This window comes from Centruroides vittatus, unplaced genomic scaffold (genome assembly GCF_030686945.1).
Source record: "Centruroides vittatus isolate TY-2023 unplaced genomic scaffold, ASM3068694v2 contig_817, whole genome shotgun sequence".
Lineage (NCBI taxonomy): Eukaryota > Metazoa > Arthropoda > Arachnida > Scorpiones > Buthidae > Centruroides > Centruroides vittatus.
The window spans coordinates 2537218-2559016 of record NW_027122532.1 but is presented as its reverse complement, the minus strand read 5'-3'; the positions used below and the strand labels follow the sequence as shown (position 1 = coordinate 2559016).

Here is a 21799-nt window from a genome sequence, read left to right as displayed (position 1 = left end):
TTAATTCTCCGCGACCGTTCGAACGTCGTCCGCGAAAACGCTTCGAGGACCGCGGATCGGAAACCCGACCTAAAACGAAATGCCCGAAAAGACGGACAACGGTCCCTGCTGCAACGGAACCGGTACCGAGACCTAAACTATATACCGTTGGCAACAGGAAGCGCGTACGGCCATTGCGACAAGATTTGGCCACCTCGTTGCAATGGCTATAAATGCTTCCTACTGCCCTTCCATAGTAAATATCACTGTTTACCCAGTCTGTCAAAGTGCCAGTTAATCATTTAACACCTTTCAGTTGCAAGTTACATTTACAATCTGTGTGTATATCATATACACACAATATTTGTGTATCACGTAGTATGTACATAATTCTTTTATAAATTTGGTAAGTGTGCAGAAGCCACAATAAGGGTCTGGAAGAGCTGCAAGCGGCTCGCAAGCCACCGCTTCTACGTAAGGGGAACGACGAGCAACGATGCCACAGATAAAATTAATTACAAGCAATCTTGAATTTAAATTAGATTTATTATAAACAAGAGTAGAAAATCATTAGGAATAATAGTTTAAAGAAAAGATATATAAGTGGAAACATCATAGATTGTATTAGATCCTATTTTTTTTTTGTACTAAAATGGTATTTCGACCGTGTCAAAATTTAGAAAAGCAGTTGTTTTTTTTAAAACTATTTTAAGCTATTCTTATTACAGTAACTGTAACATTTATTATTTACATTTTAACCATCTAACAGCATTGAATATTGTACTGATATAACAGATACTATTTTTAATATTAAGTCCGTCTTTTAGTATTAATCCTGAGTCTTCCTTTAACACCGAAAGGAGTTATTAATCATAAATCATTTAACTAAACAAGTTTCCAATGTTTTGATTTATAAAATCCAGAATAATAATAATAATACGAACAAAGTATTAATTTGGATTCTATATATATATAAAATAAAAAAAACAAAAATCACATTACTTGTACTGGAATTTGTCTTTACACATAGTAAACACAAAATAATGAACAAATTACAAAATCAATTACGTTCGAATCGGTATTAAATTCAATTGAAATTTGGCATGGATCCACCCATTTTCGAAGCGATTTTATTCACGATTCTTTGCACTTTTGGATTAGACTGGTACTTGCTTATATTAGCCGGATTGCGAGTGATGTCGCCGAAGGCTGCGGCCACTTCGGGATCCTGAAAAGTGAATAAAATTGAATTACGAATACGGTGCTTAAGAGTTATGGAAGACGAGTCTCTTATATGGAAAATCTTTAGAGAAAGGTCGTATATTAATATAAATATATGTATGATTACTACATTGCCTTGCTATTTAACTGTTTAATCATTCTATTTATCAATTCTTTTTGAGTAAACTAACAATGATTTGCTTTTTTCCTATAATCTTTAGTGTTCTTTTATTGGAAAAATAAGTTTTACTTGCAGACTTAGTTTATTATACTGTATATAGGCATCTTCCTGCCCATTTATTATCATCCAAACTTCATAAAATACGCATTATGTATCTTGGTCAATGGATTAATGCCACAAAAAGTCTGAAGTAACATTGCAAATGTGATTAGTTAGAACATTAGATTCGCGTACAGACGTATCGAAAGACTCTCCAAGTGTTAAAATATGCATATCAAACACAACTGGCACTAGAAAGAGACATTGTACGACTGCGCATTACGAAACATATTCGTGTTTTTAGTTTTATTACTATAGCCTGCACAGTGAAAGAGTAAACACAAGTCGGCCCGAGTAGGAAAGGCCCGTTTCGGATGGAAGGAGACACGTGAATACATTCATTTTCTTTTTACTAATTTTATTACTCTTAATTCTAATTTTATTGTTTTACTTTATCATAAAAGAGACTATAAAAACGTTTTAAAAATGTATAAAACAAAAACAGCTGAAAGATCAGATTTGTGTCTCAACTCCCAAGGGGTAGGTAGATACATGTCTACTCTTTCCCTTGTGGACTATATGCCTAGATAATAAATTAAAATGTATGTTTGCATTCTCATCATATTCTTTTGCATGCAGTTTCTGACATTGTACAAAAGTACCACGGGTGCAGTAAAAGTCAACTATATCTAGGGTAAACTTATTAACAGCATTTTATTATTATTTTCATTCATGAAATATTTGTGCTATTTTCTAAATAAAGTATGTTAATTAATTGTAAATGATTTCAGAGACAAGAATGAATATTTATGTAACATTACCTGAAAAGCTTGCACAATTTCTGGATCTTGAAGTATCTGTTGGATATTTGGTGTAAATGGCATTCCTCCAGGAAAACCTCCAAAATCACCTGCTTTTTGCTGCTGTTCTTGAGCCTATAGATAAAGTAAAATGATCATGTTATGTCGTAAAGAAATTCTCTTTCGTTAGATTCAAATTGTTTTCAAATTCGATTCAAATTTTAATGCGAAATATAGCATTAGTCTTATTAACGTAATAAGGAGATACAAATTTTTATCAATAAATAAATAAAGAGTGAAGCTATTAAAAATTATTAACTTCTTTTGCAGCTTTCTCCCTTTCTTCTTGAATCTTTTTCATTTTCTCTTCCCTTTCCTTCAGTAATTTAATCTCCTGCTTCCTCTCATATTTCCTCTTGTGTTCCTGTATTTTTTTTGCCTAGAAAATGTGAAAAATGATTATTACTTAATCTTCAATCTTTTTCAAATGTACTTTGTTATTTTTGATAATGTCACTAATATTTCATACTTATCTTTAACGAAATATCTCGGAAATCAATATTTAAAAAAATCGGTATTTAAGAGATGCGAAGTTACAGCTTACTGTGTTTTTACTTAAACTGATGTAAACCGTCAGGGGTGCTCAAACTCTAGCCAACAGCACACATTAATTCAGCCCATAAACATATCTGATATAACTTATGTAAAAAGTGGGTATCTTTCTGTTGTTTAAATGGGATTCTATAAATTATGTAACAATATTTTTCTACTTCTTAATTTAGCCCCCAAAATTACATAACACATATTGATCAAGCCCCTTAATTGCAGTAAATAATAATAATGCATAGCTTGGCGTACTGAACATTACATTATTTTATTAATTACATGTCCAACAAACAAAGCAGTGAAATAAACAGTATGGTTTCCTCTTTGTTACAAAACAAAGCTGAGCCCTAATGGCAGCCTTAAAATGTTCCCCTAACTTAGCTTTTTTTAAGAAAACCGGATTGTTTAAACTATTTTTATTACTTTTTGTTACTGATAATTGTTTTGTTACCTGAAGATTGAGACACTAGCATTACACAACGTTGTAAACACCCCCATCCCAATCATAACAATTACCCACACATCTACATCATGCAATTTATGTACTGTACTGCTGCCATATGGAATAAACAAACCATTTGGGTCCCACCAATCAAATCTGTTTCCTTTTTTATCTAATAATGCTTTAAAATTTTTAATATTTTTACTTATAAGCAATGTTTAAAACTTAATACATAATCTCATTAAATAACAAGGAAAATCTTACTTACATTAGGTGTTACTTCTTTCAACCATTCGTTTGCTTCTTCGCTATAATCTAATTTGCAAGCCGTGCTTAAATCTTTAGCCGCCTCGACCCAATTTCCAAGCAATCTAATTATTAAATTAAACACGAATAAATATTTTAAAGCATTTTCTACTATGAAAAGTAATTAGTTTCTACATAATTATTTTTTAAAGTAATTAATTACAAATAAAGTTGCTTTTTACATTTTTGATTTTTTGTTCAAAATAGTGCCAAAAATGTTTGTTTAAAATATTTGAAAGCATTTTAGACATTAAAAATACTGTAATAGTGGATTATGTAACAATTTGAAGGTCAAAAACATGTCAAAATCCTAAGAGAAATTTTGTTTAAAAAAATATTAAATTTTTAGATAATTTACAAACTTACATATCAACAGATTATTGACCAATCTTTTCCTTTAGTAAACTTATTTCCGTCTGTATTGCAACAAGAATTTCTTTAATAACAACATGATTGTAATTTAAGTTAACTTATGAATATTTAGATACAAATAATATTAATGATAAATGATGTTATAATAAAAAAGATTGTGTTTCATGTGTAAATTGCTTTATTTTTTTTCCTTCCGTCGAAGTTGTGGATCTTTTGGAGCATTTTTCTGCAGGATGAACGTACTGTATTTTTTTATGCAATATTTTATTTTATGCAGTGTTCTTTGGAACATATACACCACTTAAACAGAGGGCTAGGTGTGCCTTCTCAGCAGTAAAAACAACTGGAAGGTGATGCAACAGACGGAACGGTGAGAGCTGGCAAGATATCCAGTTTTGATACCCGATGCCGATATTGGCCAGTATCGATACTTTAAAACTACTCGTGATACTGGTATTGATACTTTTGTGGTATTGGGACATCCCTAGTCAGAACAAACAAAAGGAATTTCAGCAGCAGTCAGACACTGTATTATTGACTAATTATACGAGTGTCTATAAAATTTAATTGTGTGAAAATATATTTCATAGTCCATTTACTACTTAATTGCATTAGTACATTTTAATTTTACTGACAGGATATATGCTCCACCCTTTATATCTATAGTTTACTACAAATTATAAAGATAACTAGAGTATAAAAAGCGATTTTATACTCTAGCTAAAAGTGCATATAATTTTAAAATATAATTAAACTGAATTATTTTGCTGAAGACTGCTCAATGGAAAAATACAACAAAGACTATTATTTTGCAAGCAGTTCACGTAAATAATAGTATTTGTTACATTACATAGGCCTATATTATGAACATAAAAAGATATTATTAAGTTCAAACAGAACATTTATAAAAACAAAACTATATTTATAATCAGTTAATTTAAGAAACTAAATTTTAATTAAACATTAACATACCTTTGAGCTCTGCCACGAAATTTATAAGCTACAGGCTGATCGGGATTTAGTTCCAGTGCTTTATTACAATCTCTAATAGCTGCATTTGGTTTTTGTAGTTTAAGAAATAGTCTATTAAAAAAAAATATATATATATATGTATATATAAAATTGTAATCTTTTTAATGTAGATTATCATTTCTAATATAAACTAGTGTTACAATATTTAATTCATACTTTCAGATAATTTTATTTACAGTAGCTATAGCAGGAGTGGCCAAACCTTGTCACAATAGGAGTGTAACAGAAATACATGAGAATTACATCCCATATTGTAATGGTTTTTTATATTTGACCTATATAAACTGTATGCACAGAGACACAAAGAGCCAAAGGAGGGGATCCTACCCCTTATTACTTAGGGTCCTATATACAAGAGCTCTATAAGCCCTTTTATTGAGAAAAAGCATTAGCAAAGCCTCTTCTATGTGGCTTGTAAAATCAAGTTCATTCTCAAAATCTGATTGGTCTATTTTGATTAAACTTTGTCATTTTACATAATATGAGACGAGGATAAAAATGTAATAAAAATCAGGGGTCCGTGATTACATTTTCAAGATACAGTGGGGTCAAAGTGACAATATCCAAGATCACTAACATGAGTGCAAGCAATTTTTTTTCTTTTTATTATTTTTCGTGCCAGCAGCAACAGCATTGCTGCAGTAGTGGCAAATGATTGTCATAGCTGGTCCCGCAAAATATTACTATTTACTTGCTAACACTTTGAATTCTTACTTCCTGTTCGAACATAAAATGAACTGTGCCTAGTTATATCTTGATCCTACATAATTCATAAAATCTTATTTGCTTAGAATATTTTAAAATACAAGTTTCTAAAATTTGAATTAGAAAATTAAAAGTGTAATTGATTTTCTCTCTTTTAGATATATAGTATTTATTTAAAATACTGAATATATCTATTAAACTGTCAAATAGTATTCAATTTTTATTTGCTGCTCTTATAAAATTCTAGAGAACTACACTTCGACTTATTATTCCTTAGCCATTCTTTAGTTTCTTGCAGTATTTCACCAATATTTTGTATTGTTTTTTTAACAATCATTTCCTGAATAAACAGATTGAAGAGCTGATAGAAATAAGAACAACATATAACGTAGCTTGCTGAAATTTTTTAAGAATAGCAAAAAGTTCTGCTTAAAACTTAAATCAGAAAAAGCAAAACTATAAGGATTTGATTGCTAAAGATAAAAAATCAGCAGCATATTTTATATTTCAATTTGGTATTTGAATAAATAATTTACATTTAACTAATTTACATAAATAGATTAATAATCTTTTCCTCTGTCATAGTTTTTAATTTTTCCCCATTCATTTTAAGTTATTCCAGACATCACATGTTTGTTGAAATTGCAGTTTCTCAACTGGAACGGCAAGGCAAGTTTTTTGTTTCCCAACTCAAATGTGATTATTTTACAGAAAAAATTCCTGGGCTTTTAATTACGTAATCTCGTGAATTTGTTTTATTTATTATGATATTAAAAAATATTAAAATTGATATTTTTATGCAAATATTTTCTTATAAATTAAATTTTTTTTTGTACAAAAGAGTTAATGATAAACTGCAAATAAGTCTATTAAAAAAATCAATTATAAAGTGTCTAGGAGGAAGTTGGATAAATACAACTCATGTCCTTATATAAAGTTTGTATTATTATTATTTTAAATTAGCCATTAAGATTCTTACCCTGCTCTTTTTGCATATAAAGCTGCACTTTGTGGATTCAGCTGTATAGCTTCAGTATAAAGATTAATTGCTTCTTCAAATTTTCCTGTAAAAAAAAATGAATTATAAATTAAAAATTGATAAAATTCTGTATCACTATCTGTCATAGAGCAGTAGAGATAACGAGTTTTAAAAAGTTCCTCAATTATAAATTATTTCAAAACTAATATAGGAAATCCTCGTCAGTTCAAAATTCAAGGGACAAAATAATCACTTCCGATTATCTGAGATTTATATATTTCTATACAATATGCCAAATGCCAGTAACTAATGTAATTTATTAAGCAAACAGAATACAGCTACAGCAGAATACAGAATGCTATTTTTGTTAATTAATAATAATAATAATAATATAAATAACTGCATCTAAACAGCAAGTATCTGGTGAGGTCTCAGGTTACCAGATAAGTTTTATAAAAAATAAAGCAGAATTCCTTGAAATATAGCCCAAAAGCTAGTAAGTCACCTAAATGTAGTAGTCTAGTGCTTTACAAATATCTCAATCTGCTACTCGTAGCCCAATCTTGCAATCTCAAAGCCCAGCTGTATTTTACGAGATAAGGGAAAAAAGGATATTCCACGAGTAAGGTGACAACCAAAAATGTGTTACTGTAAAATCAAAGCAATATTGATCAGATTACAGTCATTCTTGGTCAATTGTTCTTCTATAGCACGGAGGCACTTCGATCCAAATGAACTAGTTAACGTACGCATATCACAGATATGACAGAATTTTCACTTTGAATTTCAAAGTAGCCATACCAAACTAATTGAATTCCTGAACATGTAAATCTCTGTATCCCCAGACAGACAAAAGTGCAGTATAAACTAATGGAATTTCAAATTATTGGAGTTTGAATTAACGACGATTTCCCGTATTTCAAAATTATTTAGTATTAATATCAGTATTTCAAAATTAATATTAAAACTAAATAGCAGCTTTTGAAGAGAAAATATTTTTATGCATTAATATGAAATGTACCGTATATCCGACGACATCAAATTTAACAATTTTATAGCTATGCTTTTAAACAAGGCAATAACGCAGTAGAAATATTAAAGACAAGATATCAAAATCAAAAATTTTAAATTTTATAACAAACGTAACTAATATATCCGAATAAATCTAGTGTTTCCGAACAGAAGATATATGCAAAATTTTAAAAAATTATTTAAATTATTTCGAAATTGACGAGGTAATCGTCGATTACCGAAAGGTATCGATCGATACAATCTAGCACGACTAATCTCGGTTATCTTTACGTTAAATTACCGAGCAACATTTAAGGTTTCTTCGAGTACTCGAAATTGCGGAGATTTACAACAATATAATCCTTTGAAAAACAAAATTAAATAATAAACATGCATCTGGATTTCTTTTTTACTACAAAGTAAAGGAGAAATTCAGTTGCTTGTCTATAGAAACTGTATTCCTATGCTTATTATTTAATTCCTTTTCAAAGTTATATCAATTTTTATTAATTTACTTGCCTTCGGAAGCAACGCTCATTGCCTGCGATCTCTTTTCGTTACTTTCTTCGATCATTTCATCCGTTACCTAAAAAAATAAAGTTTAACTAAAGTTTTGACTATTTATTTTTCTAATATAATTTCATTGTAATAAATATAAATATAATAAATAATTTGTTTAAGTTATTAACTATAAAAATACTTAAATGCAATATCATTCATTTATTGCAATTTTTTTCTAAAAGCTAATTATGTTATTCTTCTCTTGATTTATTTTCTTTCTGTACAACCAGTAATTTCAGTTAGATTTAATCTATTAAAGTTTAATATAATTAGGTTTTATACACATGTAAGTCAGCAAAGTTTGTAATTCGTTAAATCATATCGATAAATTTAAACGAGATATCAAACTGGTCATATATTTTAAATAATATTGATAAGAACTTATATTTTTCATAAATTTTCAAAATTATTACATAATTATTGAAAAAATTATTATATATATATATATATATATTCAATAATTTTTTCAATAATTATGTAATAATGACCAATTTGAATATCTCATTTAAATTTATAGATATGATTTAACGAATTACAAACTTTATATATATGTTACAGTGAAAACGCGTTTTAACTAGTTGAAACTAGTTTTTACTGGATGTCATTGTTAAAACTAGAATTTACTGCTAGTCAAAAATGAATTTGAGTTAAAACTAGTTTTAACTAGATAAAACGGGTTTTAACAAAATGGCTTAGTAAAAACTATTTCGACCAAGGTCATTCGGCTAACATGTTCCTATAGTCTGTGTATGATGGATTTCGTATCGCTTTAACCCTTTTCCCCCGACATCTCGTTTACGTTTATTTTGCGATCCCTCCTAAGGCAATATATGTCAGTCAAGCGATATTATTTTAAAAGTTCACCAAAAATCAAATTATCATTATATCTATAAGAAAAAAATCACTTACATTTATTAATATCTTTAGTTTTAAATACGATAGTTTTCAATGCATTTTATTAGAAAAATTTATAAGAAAAAAAATAATATATATCAGAACTGACACATAAACTTGATAATTTGTAACATTTTCTGAAAATTAACATTGTCTAGTTACATAGTTGTTTGCTGGCACTAGCCAGAAAGACATAAAATATTGTTTTGTACAATTCGATATAACACTTACGCCTGTATGTTTATTCGTTGCGAAATTATCGCGCATTATATCAAACGTTTGTTTGAAATCAAAATTTTATACCGCTATCGACTAATATAATGAATTATTATACTTTATTCGCTTCGTATCGAACCAGATTATATCCGTCGTTAATAAATTTTACAAAAATCGATATTTACCAAAGTAACGACGAATCGGTACCCTCGAAATTTTGCTTAAAAAGCCAGGGTACCGGTCGATCGGTGCCTTCGGGGACGAAGGGTTAATTAATGTTAATAACGCAGATGTGTGACCGATATTTTCAATAAATATCGTATTAAATAATACAAATGTTTTAATCCCAATCATCACTTTATTTATTTCCCCCAAACATATTTATGTAGCTAAAATTAGTTTTAACCAATGTTAAAAGTTAAAAAGTTAATTTAATAAATATAAAAAATATAAATACGGCGTTACAAAGTTAGGACTTTGTCTTTTGTCTTTCCTTCTGCGGTTACCTGGTTTGCATTCTTTTACGAGGCAGTAGCCTCAAAAGAAAGGTCGTCTCTGAGGGACTGTGAAGCCTTAAGGACTGCTGATGGTGTGAACGGCGGAAGGAAAGACAAAAGACAAAGTCCTAACTTTGTAACACCGTATTTATATTTTTTATATTTATTAAATGTAATAACGCCGGCCATGTTTATTGTAATTAAGTTTTACTTAAAAAGTTAATGTTTGATTTTAGTTTTATCTAAAATCAAAACATGTACAACAGTAAATTCTAGTTTTAACTAGACAAAACAGGTTATAACAATGACATCCAGTAAAAACTAGTTTCAACTAGTTAAAACGTGTTTTCACTAAAAACGGGTTTTTACTGTAACATATATAACAATAACAAATTACAAACTTTATATATATAACAATATATATATATTCATATCTTTAAGTGTCATATATCTTAGTAGATAAGTACATAATGGCCAGAAAAAAGTTTAAAATTGTGAACATTATGAATTATTATAAGTTATATTTAAAATACACTTGTTATTTAATGACTCGACATATTAAACTTTTTTCCCTTAAAAGAACATATATATAAAAATGTACAAAGAGAAAACAATGACATATAAGTCTATTAGAACAAGTTACGCCGAGTAGAATTTTTCTATCAAATTTAAGTTTTGACCGATATGTCGACTCACAAAACAACACTATCGTCCTTCTCGTCTTGCAATTCTATCGTCATTTCCCTCGGTATTATGCCATCTAAGTCAACTAAAAAACTAATTTCTAAAATTTGAAATTATTTCTTCCAAACACAATCAGTGTTGGTGCATGTTTGATCTTGAAAAAATAAAAATTTATATACAATCAACAGCAAATACTAATTGTTAAAACTAAGATATACTCATTTATACGTATGCAGAGTTTACTTACGTCTTTACTTTCGTCGCCCGTAGGGAGAGGTTCGTCGGAATCGGGCTCGATTACACCCGAATTATCTAATTCTGAAACAAAAGAATTTATTACAAAAACTGAAAAACTTTTTTGAACTGCTATAATTAATGACTAAGTTTGATGGAAATGTTGCACATCTTTCAAAAATTAATAATTTTATTTGGTTTTCTTTTCATGCACTTAATTAAAAATAAATATATCTATAATAACTAACCTATTGGTTCAAATTACCAAGTACTGACCACCCTACAACAGGCAAAAATTTACAAAGAATAAGTTTCCTTCATAAATTTCTGCTGATTAGATGGTTAGTACTTACTTGCTATCTCTCTAACTTTTATTATTCGTCAAATATAAAAATCAAATAATCATTTTATAGGTGTCTAAGTATTAATATAGATGGCCAGTAGTCATCCCAGATATATAAACATACAATTGAGGATGACCCCAACTGTATCCTGTGAAGTCTAAATCCAGATATCCATGCCTACGACGGAGTGATCCAGACAATCGTACTGAAGGCATAAATGAATCTATCGTGGGTATAATTTTAAAAAATCCTATTAGTGCAGCAAGGAAGAAAGAGTAAAAATATCAATACATAATTATTGGAAGTTTTCCAACTGTATTTAAAATGTTTTATCTGAATGTAACTTAATGATTCATTAAAAAAAATTAATAGATTTTCATTCTGAATAACTAAAAGCAATTTTTGAAAATAAAAAGCTTACACTACACTTCATTTTCTGAATTTTATTAGTGTTAATTGATCGTAAAATAATTTATTTACTTACCAATATCGCTTTCTTCACTTTCACTTTTTTCGGTGGATGGTGGATTTGGTGTCTCTTCGGGCTCCTAAATATTTAAATTCATAAAACAATGTTACATAGAAATTTAAGAGAATTTTTTATTTGTTATAAATTCTTCTTTAAAATAAATCGAAGTTTTAATTAAATTAATCTTAAGACAAGAGACAAGTGATATCAGATACAATAAGTCCTCACATAACATTGTCAATAGGTTCTTGGAAACAGACTTTGTTTTATGTTGTTTTGCTTAAACAACATGAAACAAAACCAATTTTCACTTTTATAACTACTTAAAAGGGTTTTTCCAGTTGAATAAACCAAAATGTTATGCCCTTTCAAGAATTACTCAGAAGACAAATAAAATATCTGAGAATTAAATTAAATGAATTTCAAATCGGAATTTTCGCCGATCCCCCTTCGGTAAAGGTACAATCTGCAACAGAGCCTACATCAATACGTTGGGCTCTTCGAAATCAATCACGGTACCGTGATTGATTTCAAAGGGCCCGAAATAAGGTGCAGGCTCTTTCACAGATCGTACCTTTACCGAAAAGTGATCGGTGAGAATTCCAATTTGAAATGCATTTAAATAAAATATCTGAGAATTAAATTGTCTTCCGAGTAATTCTTGAACTCGGCTGTACGTCCGATTTGAAAGACATAATATTTTGGTTTATTCATCCAAAAAATCCCTTTTAAGTGATTAATTAATAATATAATTATTCAGCAGCATAACCATAGAGGTCCCTCCTTATCTTTGTAAATAAATAAAGAAAAAAAATCAAATAATAAGTAAAAAATAATTATCAAAGCGATGGAGTCAGAATCTATTTGTTAAAATTTACTTGTTAAAAGTATACGGAAAATTATTTCCTTTCTATTCCGACTTATAGATCTCAAATATAACTAAAAAATTTTTCTCAAAACATTTATAAAATGAACTTAAAAAATCTTAAAGTTAATAAAAAGTTAAAACGAAATTAATTCGCAGAGAAAAAATATCATTTATTACTTTAACAATGCTCTTAAATGCATTTCGCCTTTACCAGGCCTCTTCAGTAGGTTTAACATTACAAAGCTCATTTCTCGACAGTAACTCAGTGAAGAAAACCACTTAAATGATTTACAAAGACTTCCCAGCATTCCGCTGTTAACACTCCCGTATTCAAATTTACATTGTTACTTTGCATAATAATAGCAAAGTGTTCTTTAACTTTTCGCTTTACATTATTTTTCTCTCTAAATACAATTTTTAACTTATTAACATTTATATTACAATTATTAATATTACAATATTGGAAGATAGGAGAATTACTAATTTTTAATCTTACAGCGGCTAGATGTTCCGACAATCTGATTTTTAATTTTCTTTTAGTTTACACATTATGTGGTGAATGTACATGTAATTAACCCCAGTTATTATGTTGGTGAAACTAAAAGAAAATTAAAAATCAGATTGTCGGAACATCTAGCCGCTGTAAGATTAAAAATTAGTAATTCTCCTATCTTCCAATATTGTAATATTAATAATTGTAATATAAATGTTAATAAGTTAAAAATTGTATTTAGAGAGAAAAATAATGTAAAGCGAAAAGTTAAAGAACACTTTGCTATTATTATGCAAAGTAACAATGTAAATTTGAATACGGGAGTGTTAACAGCGGAATGCTGGGAAGTCTTTGTAAATCATTTAAGTGGTTTTCTTCACTGAGTTACTGTCGAGAAATGAGCTTTGTAATGTTAAACCTACTGAAGAGGCCTGGTAAAGGCGAAATGCATTTAAGAGCATTGTTAAAGTAATAAATGATATTTTTTCTCTGCGAATTAATTTCGTTTTAACTTTTTATTAACTTTAAGATTTTTTAAGTTCATTTTATAAATGTTTTGAGAAAAATTTTTTAGTTATATTTGAGATCTATAAGTCGGAATAGAAAGGAAATAATTTTCCGTATACTTTTAACAAGTAAATTTTAACAAATAATAAGTACAGGGAAAATTGTGAGAAACACTTGTATATAAAATCTTAGAGTTTACTCTTCATCCACAATAGCATAGGGATGAATGTAGATTTGAATGTTCTAATTCAGGTCCCCCTAATATTGGTTCTAGTTATGCTACTGTTCTTATTGGATTGTGTTTGCAACCTCCAGCATTTAATTCAGCAGTAATAATTGAAAACTGATTATAAATGTACTTGTATTTTTTCTCAATAATGTTATAATAAAACAGTATTGAATGAAATGATGTTAAGTGAGGACTTAGTGTATAAACATTAATCAATTCAATCTACAGATTAGGATAATTAACAATTTTTTTACAGTTACTTTTAATTTTATAAAACATACAAATCAATATGCAAAATAAACTCAATCTAACATGTAAATAAATCTAAATAATAATATTTAGTTTTAAACATTAATATGATTTTGTTTACTTCACTGTATATGTTTGTACGTATATCGTATTAATTAAAAATTTGCTTGAATCGGCTCCATACATTTGGTATTTACAGATTGCAGAATAACTGCCTTTTGTCAAAGTACGTGCCAAAGTGTTTGTCGTGCACGTACGTGTGATTATTTACCGAGATCGGTTAATTGTGGGAATTACATACGGTATTGTTTGTTCGAGAACTGTTCCCTTTGACACGGAACAACGTACTGAATATCTGTCAAGCAAAGTTGCAAGTAAATTGTCCACTCTACTTGGTGGTGGCCAAATGTATGCTTGGCATTTCGTGAATACCAAAAGCAGAGCAACCTTTGTAATAACTAAAATTATCACGTAATATCATTACTGTAGTTATTTCTTCTGGTTGTACTTCTGGTTGTACTTCTGGTTGTTGTTCTGGTTTTGGTTCTTCTTCCGGTTCGCTAGGCATCTTCGGAATAGTTGCTCCTAAACTGTAATAATGTTTATATTTCTGTTATTAAAATATAACCTGTAGCATAAAATTTAAACATTTTTAATTATACTTATTCATATAATTCTGCATAAATTGATTTATTAAACATATTTAGTACCTATTTATGATAAAGTCTATTTTATTGTAAATTAAAACATTTTCAACAAACTAATTACATAAGTCGAATTTAAAAACTTAATTAAATAAGTTTAAAGATACAATTATAATAATTTCTTTTTTACAGTACAATTATAATAAATTCTTTTTTTTTTTACAAAGTTATTATAAATCTTATAGTTGCATTATGTGTTGCATGTTAATTACCTTTTCTTTCTTTTATAACTGTAAAAATAACCAAACAACATCAGTGTTTAATAATTTAAGAGAAAATAACAAGTTGTTCAACAACAACTTTATTTTTATTCACTTGTTTACTCACTAAAATAATTTTTATTTGATATTTATTTTCAATGTAGATAACTAGTTGCAATTAAATTTATATCTATCCTTGATAGTTAATTGAATTATTAATATTTTCTTTCAAATGCGTGACCAAAACAACAACTTTATAATCAATCTTACTGCAGCCTGAACTGGTTAAAATCCAATATTTGTGATTTTAAGAAGCAATGCTTAGATGAATACTGTAGAATGATACGTGCAAATACTTTAGTTGTGAACTGTTTCATTCGCACTTTCTCCCGACATGCCAGGATGCACTTATGCCACAAAATTTTGATCGTTGGGGTAAGTGCACCCATCTCCTTTGCATTCTACGCACAGACTCCTCAAGATGAAGCAATATGTGGTAGAAGAAAGCATACCAATGGTTGATTATTCTGTTATTATGAAGTTTCCAACAAAAATCAAGTGTCCAATGTCCAACATTGTGTTGGACAATTGTTATTATTGACTTTGATAAACAGAGTAAAGTTTATGTACTGTGCTTTATTAAGAAGAAATCTAAGAAAACATTTGTATTTTCGACAGCCAAATGTGGAAAATTATATTGACATTACTCTCTAAGATGATGCCAAGTACATGCCATGTTGAAAGACAGTTTATTTACTTTTTATTGCAGGTTTTAGTCTTATAACCTGGAGTAAGGTGTTTCAAAAGTTTGTCCTAGACTATCTTTTCAAGAGAAAGTTGCTGTCAAGCAATTTCATCTTGTTATGTAAATCACTTTATATTTCTATTGCAATTAGGGACCTAAATTACAATAAATAATGTTGATTTTACCGTTGCCTTTTAGTATGCCATTGTTACTTCATTTTCTATGGCCATATTTGCAGTGGAGCATACTGAACTCCGTGTACAAATGAAAGATTATCATTACAGCTTTGTCACACTGATTTGACAGCTCTTGCATTTGATTTCATTTGTGTCTTCCTAGCTATTATAATGTAGGATGCACTTATCCCCAAGATATTCACAAACTATTACTATGGAACCAAGTCAGTTATGATTTTTGAAATCAGGTAATCTTTACTCTGCTTCACTGGCTCAATTCCAGAAATGAAGTACACTTACCCCACCCAACCCTAACAATTACAGCTGTGGTCCAATTGCATGCTAGATAATGGTCAACAGAGTGCCTTAAAATTGGTAACCGAGTAGCCTATAAAAATGCTCACAGATTCACTGAGTTCAGAATTTTCAGCATACCTGTTTGGAAGTCTTTGAATGCCAGGCATTCTTGTATGATGAAGTCAGACATTGTGCACAGCTGAAGGAGTTTAAAAAAGGCTGTATCTCAGGCTAGTGAAGCAGAATGGAAATTTCACCAAACTGCTATCATCAGAGCTGTTCTAACCTGCCTGATATCCAAAGGCAATGGCTACATCAGGGCATAAATACACAAAGGAGACTAGACACCCCAGACAGATCAAAGGAAATGTGATTATGTTATGATGAGATGTCCACAAACAGCTGCAATGGCATCTTTGTCAACCATCCAGAGACAGATAGAAGCCTCACTACAGATTTCCATCTCTCTCTGCTAGTTGCCTGCCAATGTGCACCAGGCGACTAGTAGAGGCAAATTTGTATGCACAGCAACTGCTATGCATCCTGTCACGAGCACACCGACATCATTAGTTTCATCATTTGCAGTGGTACTGTGACTGACACACAGTGACTGTTACATACTGGCAACCTTTAGCAACAAATCCATTATCTGAGAACAGATAGCCATTACTTCAGTGTGTGGTGCACCACCGAAAACACTTCAATCTTGCCTTTACTGTCGAGTGGCCCACTGTTCCACTGCTAGCATATCCCCAGACTCATCTTATATGTAAAACAGTCACCCCTAACATTCATTCGTTATTTTACTGTCATACAAAAGGTACAACGCCAGTGCCGCATAAGCACAACCAGTAGTCACCCCTAGTAGTCTAACAGTAGTATGATAAATATTGACAGCACAGCAGTATGTTCAGAAAATCCTGCACCCTCTCGTTGCCTTTCATGGCAGAGATGCAAACAGCCACTTTCCAACAAGATAATGCTCACTTGCACAAAACTAGTGTTTCCAAAGAATGTCTGTTATGTTGTTACACTTCCTTGGCCTACTCATTCTCTAGATTTATGAAACCGGATGGGAAACCAGCTTCAGCCACATGACAGTATGAAAAGTCTGGAGTGACAGTTACATCTGTGGGCAAATATGTCATAGAATAGCATACAATGTCCATATGCCTCCAGGCTCAAATATAACACTGCATATATCCTGGCAAGAGAAGATTTTGCAGGATAGTAAAGGTTCCTTTAAATTTTTCTGCTGCTTAGTACATAACCTTTTGAAAGTTTATAAGATACAATCTTTGTTTCAAAAGAGCTTAAGAAACTTGTATCAATAAAATTTTCATTAAGTCCTATCCCAGACAACATACGACTAACAAACCCTAAAGTTACATAATTATAAATTCAAAAGTCCCGACGCCCCTTATATACAGGTTTATATCATGCCTAATTTCATTTCTTAATCTTTAACCCATCCCAAGATATTAATCAAAGTAGATGCCAAACACACACATGCAGAATTTTTTCTTATTTTTTCTGGGTTCAGGGGGTCTGAAAAAATTGCAATTTACACAATACCCAGAGGGCCAAATCTGACATTATTTTGACACTTTCCTGCGTTATAACAGCCAAAAAGTAACGACTACGTCGACTCAATTATTAACATTAAGTCAGTCATATCAAAAAAAGTTTTATACAAATAATATTCTTTGACGTAACAAATCTATAGAAGTTCTATGCACATAAAAAATCTATTTCCAGAAATCAACACTTAATTATTATAATAAATAAACTATTTTACCTTTCCATATAATCCTTAAAAAAATGTAATTCTGGCATATGTAGAACAGCTGGATTTTCTTTGCAAAGATCTACAAATTGCCTCAACTGTGCTAGTTGTTCTCTATTTATTGGAGCCATTGTATCTCTTGTACTATATTAAAGACAAAAAATAAAATATCTTTTAAAATTATTGTTACATTGTTATAAGAAATTGGCATCTATCACGATATATCAATGTTTAGTTTGGCTGCTATTCCAAATATTCACAATTATGATTCCATTAACTTCTAAAATTTGCAATATAATACTCTATAATAAAGCAATGTCTTTAATCAAAATTAACAGATTATTTTTATAATACGAATCATAATTTTTGATTTGATAAAACGATATCTATCCTTCTTTAGTCATTTATATCCGAGCATTTGGAGACATAACAGGAAATACATATATATCGCTTCAAAATAGTCTTAATGTTGATAATATATAATACCTATTCATTTAATTCCTATTCATACATTTTTGAAAAGAAATATCTATTATATTGTTCCTGTTAACTACTTTCAGACTAGAAAGGGTATAACAATATTTCCTCAACCTATCTCTTGAGCTTGCCCCTAAAGATATGTGCGTTTCCTACAACCGAAAGGAAACATAAGGTTGCTGGTTTCGACTAGCAGGGGAGATGGAGACCAGATAGTAAGAGAAATCCATAAAGACATGACAAAAAAATAGCTTGTTAAGTGATATAAAAACCATTTTCTTGCCTCGTAAGGAGACTAAAATTAGACGATCATATCTATAATAAATTGATAAAACAGATTATCAAATTAATTGCCATTCATTTTGATCCAAGAATTGAAACTTTTAGCTTAAACAAAAGTAAAACACTAACATTTCTTATATATTTTTTTAATTTTAGGATTCAATATTACTAATGGTTCATTTTATATCTAATTGCACTGTGTACAGCTTCAACACAATACAGCAGAGTCCAATTGCAGGGTTGTTATACATTTTTAAGTGTGACAAAATCGATATTTAAACGCCGACATCAATCTAAATAGGAAAAAATGGCCTCTTATATTTTACAACTGTGATTTATAGGAAAAATAATGATGATACATTGTATCGCATGCATTTATGCCTGGTCATATACTACATTGGATTATATAGTACAATAAGCATAAAAGTACCAATTACAGACTATCAATTAAAAAAAGACCACAGCATTTGATTAAATATTAAAAGGATTGCTACTGATGATGTGTTAGAACTTTTCATTAGACTTGTAGACTAACGTTAAAAGTGATAGTAACTTTTAGAATAAAATTTTCTTCTGTCAAATGACAAGTCGAGCGATAAAGATCTTAAAAGTAAACCCAACCGCTAACTTTTTGTGCCAGACACATTTTCCTGTATTAAATAAAGCTTTTTTTTTCATGAACAGTACGTGCAACAATTGCCATAGGATCATACCAAACAGTATGACAACTCTGTTCACTCAACATTATTCTTAAAAATGGGTTGTCACTTGTTTGTAAACTGGAGTGTCATATATGACCCTAGCTTTATTACTTTTTATAAATTATAAAAGCAGAACTGCTTGAAAATCAAGACATTTTTGAAAGAATTCATATAATATAAATACTGTTAAAGAGCCTCATTCCCTATTAGAACAGTATTACATATATAAAGTCTACATTTATAAAAAGAGATTGTATACACAAGCTGTATGGGAGCCAAAGTAAGGGTTTAGATGAATCACTTGTGGCTCATAAGCTGCAGTTTGGCCACTGTGGTTCTACATACTTCATGTTAGAGTGAGTGAATGATACTAATAAACCTTTGCATATACATTCTGCATTGAGCATGTAGTTTTGTAATTTTAATTTCAGAACTGTTGAAATAATTACCATATGTGAACAATATTATACTGATAGGAAGTTTTAGTGTTGCCAGTTAGCACTGAACCTAATAAATTTTAAATTCTGATGATAAAGAATCAGTAACATCTCTTATTAATGTACTCAACTGTACTAACATTTTGTTAGAAACTTTGCAGTTCATTTGTGTAAACAAGTACAGAAATTATTCCAGTCAATGCATTCTTTACCCTTCAGAATATTATATATTACATTAATCGTGAATCTGAAACTACTTAAACATTATTATTCAAAAATTTAACATTATTCATTAAGAGATCCGATCATATACAGAAAATCAAACTGGTAAAAATGCAGTTCCGAACAAGTATGGGGAAAATTTGGGGTCTGAACCGACTCCAAATTTTAGAAATGTTTTTCAACAGTCGGTCCACGAAAAAATTTTGTCGGTACGCAAAAGCCAGCATCGTCGATTACGGGTGACATTTACATAGTAATCTAGAGTTACTCTACGTACTTTGTTGCATACAGTAACTCTAGACAAGCATAAATACATTTAATAAATAAGCATAATACATAGTAATTATAAAATTACTCGATCCATGTAAAATTATCCATAACTTTACCAGTCAGTGACAAGAAAATAGTCAAAAAACACCACTCTATGCCACCAAACAAGTCAAACGAACCAAATCTCTAACTACCACCCCTGGCAAGTTAGAATATCCGACAAGGCCACTCGTTAAACATGCAATACGGCGTGCACGTAGCTCGATCGCGCAACGTTAATACGGCCAGATGGCCGAGCAATCGAGGTGGCGGCCCGACACTCCGGGGGACCCGGGATCGAATCCGAACGGTCGAGGGATAGGACGGTCAAACTGGTTACGTCGGTCCCCCGTCCCTCGCCACCCATCGTGGGCCTGGCCATAACGGGCTTGCTAAAAAGAGGCCCTCGTGGGCACTAAGGCCTCTTTTTAGAGGCCTTAGTGCCCACGAGAGCCTCTTTTTAAGAGGGCCTGTGGTCACTAAGAGGGTCTCCCGAAAAAATAAGACAAAAAAGAGTTTTATTACGTAAAATCCACAGATTTTTATACAATTTGCGGGAATTTATTTCGAATTTAAGTGTTTGAAATCGACATTTTGGAAAAAAGAAGAAAAAAAAAATTCGACTCATCACGTCACACAAGAATTTCGTCTCGTGTTTTAAATTAACAAGGCGTAAACACATACATTACAAATGCTAATTAATAACACTTAACGTGTGTATTTTTATAAATAAATGTAATATATAAGTATTATACCTCCAAATTTTCTTTTTAAAAAATATTCTTATCGCACCTCGACTATATTTTATTCGTATTTCCGATTTGAAATTTCTAACACCGGGTGGCGCTTTTAAAACTTTTCGTCCATTTTGAGGTTTTTTTAATTTAGTTCTTTAATTATTAATTTAAACATTGCTGTAATTTACCTGAAATTGCCTCTTAATTTATTTTACGATAAATAATAATTTACAAAAGTGTTAATAAATATTAATGTTTATAATCTTTGACGGTTCGTGTTTAGATTGGATAGGATTTTTTTTATAACTCTTTCCGTTGTTTGGGCGCTGAAGGCTCGTTATGGGTTTGGCCAGGCCCGCGATAGGCTTGATATATCCGGACGTATCACCCTCCCGAAAATTTCCCGGGGTGTTTGACCCGTCCGGATTTCGGGTTCTCAGAGTGGTAGGCTACCAGCTTAATCGCTTGGCAATCCAGTCGCGGTTTCATGGGATAAGACAATGCAATACATGGGCAATTTACTAATGGGAATGCCTTCTGAAAGAATTTTCTACGGGAAACTGTTACGTGCCATTTACGTGAAGAAATCCCGGAAAACTTCGCCTATCCTCTTTTAAAGAGGCGCGAACCCACGACAAACTACCAATGTTCAGTGGTCTTATCCACTCGGCCATTGGTGGGAGACCCGGTGTCGAATCTCTTGGCCTCACTAGACGGTCGAAAAACTCAAATTTTTTGGGGTGGTCTGTTCCGGATGTGTCGGGCCCCATCCTTCATCACCCAGCCGCTTCATTGTGAGCCTAGCCGA

General features: G+C 30.7%; 1 protein-coding gene across 1 annotated transcript; it reads right to left on the bottom strand.

Annotated features, from left to right (window-relative positions):
• Positions 1–506: 506 nt before the first annotated feature.
• Positions 507–21129, bottom strand: LOC136982270 (hsc70-interacting protein-like). Its single transcript, XM_067278747.1, has 12 exons — positions 21010–21129; positions 17839–17970; positions 14403–14508; positions 11588–11651; positions 10773–10843; positions 8193–8259; positions 6663–6747; positions 4919–5029; positions 3537–3639; positions 2540–2659; positions 2242–2355; positions 507–1207 (listed from the first exon to the last, which is right to left on the bottom strand). The coding sequence occupies exons 2-12, from the start codon at positions 17955–17957 to the stop codon at positions 1067–1069; spliced, it is 1101 nt and encodes a 366-aa protein (XP_067134848.1). The 5' UTR covers positions 17958–17970; positions 21010–21129; the 3' UTR covers positions 507–1066.
• Between the last annotated feature and the right edge of the window lie 670 nt (positions 21130–21799).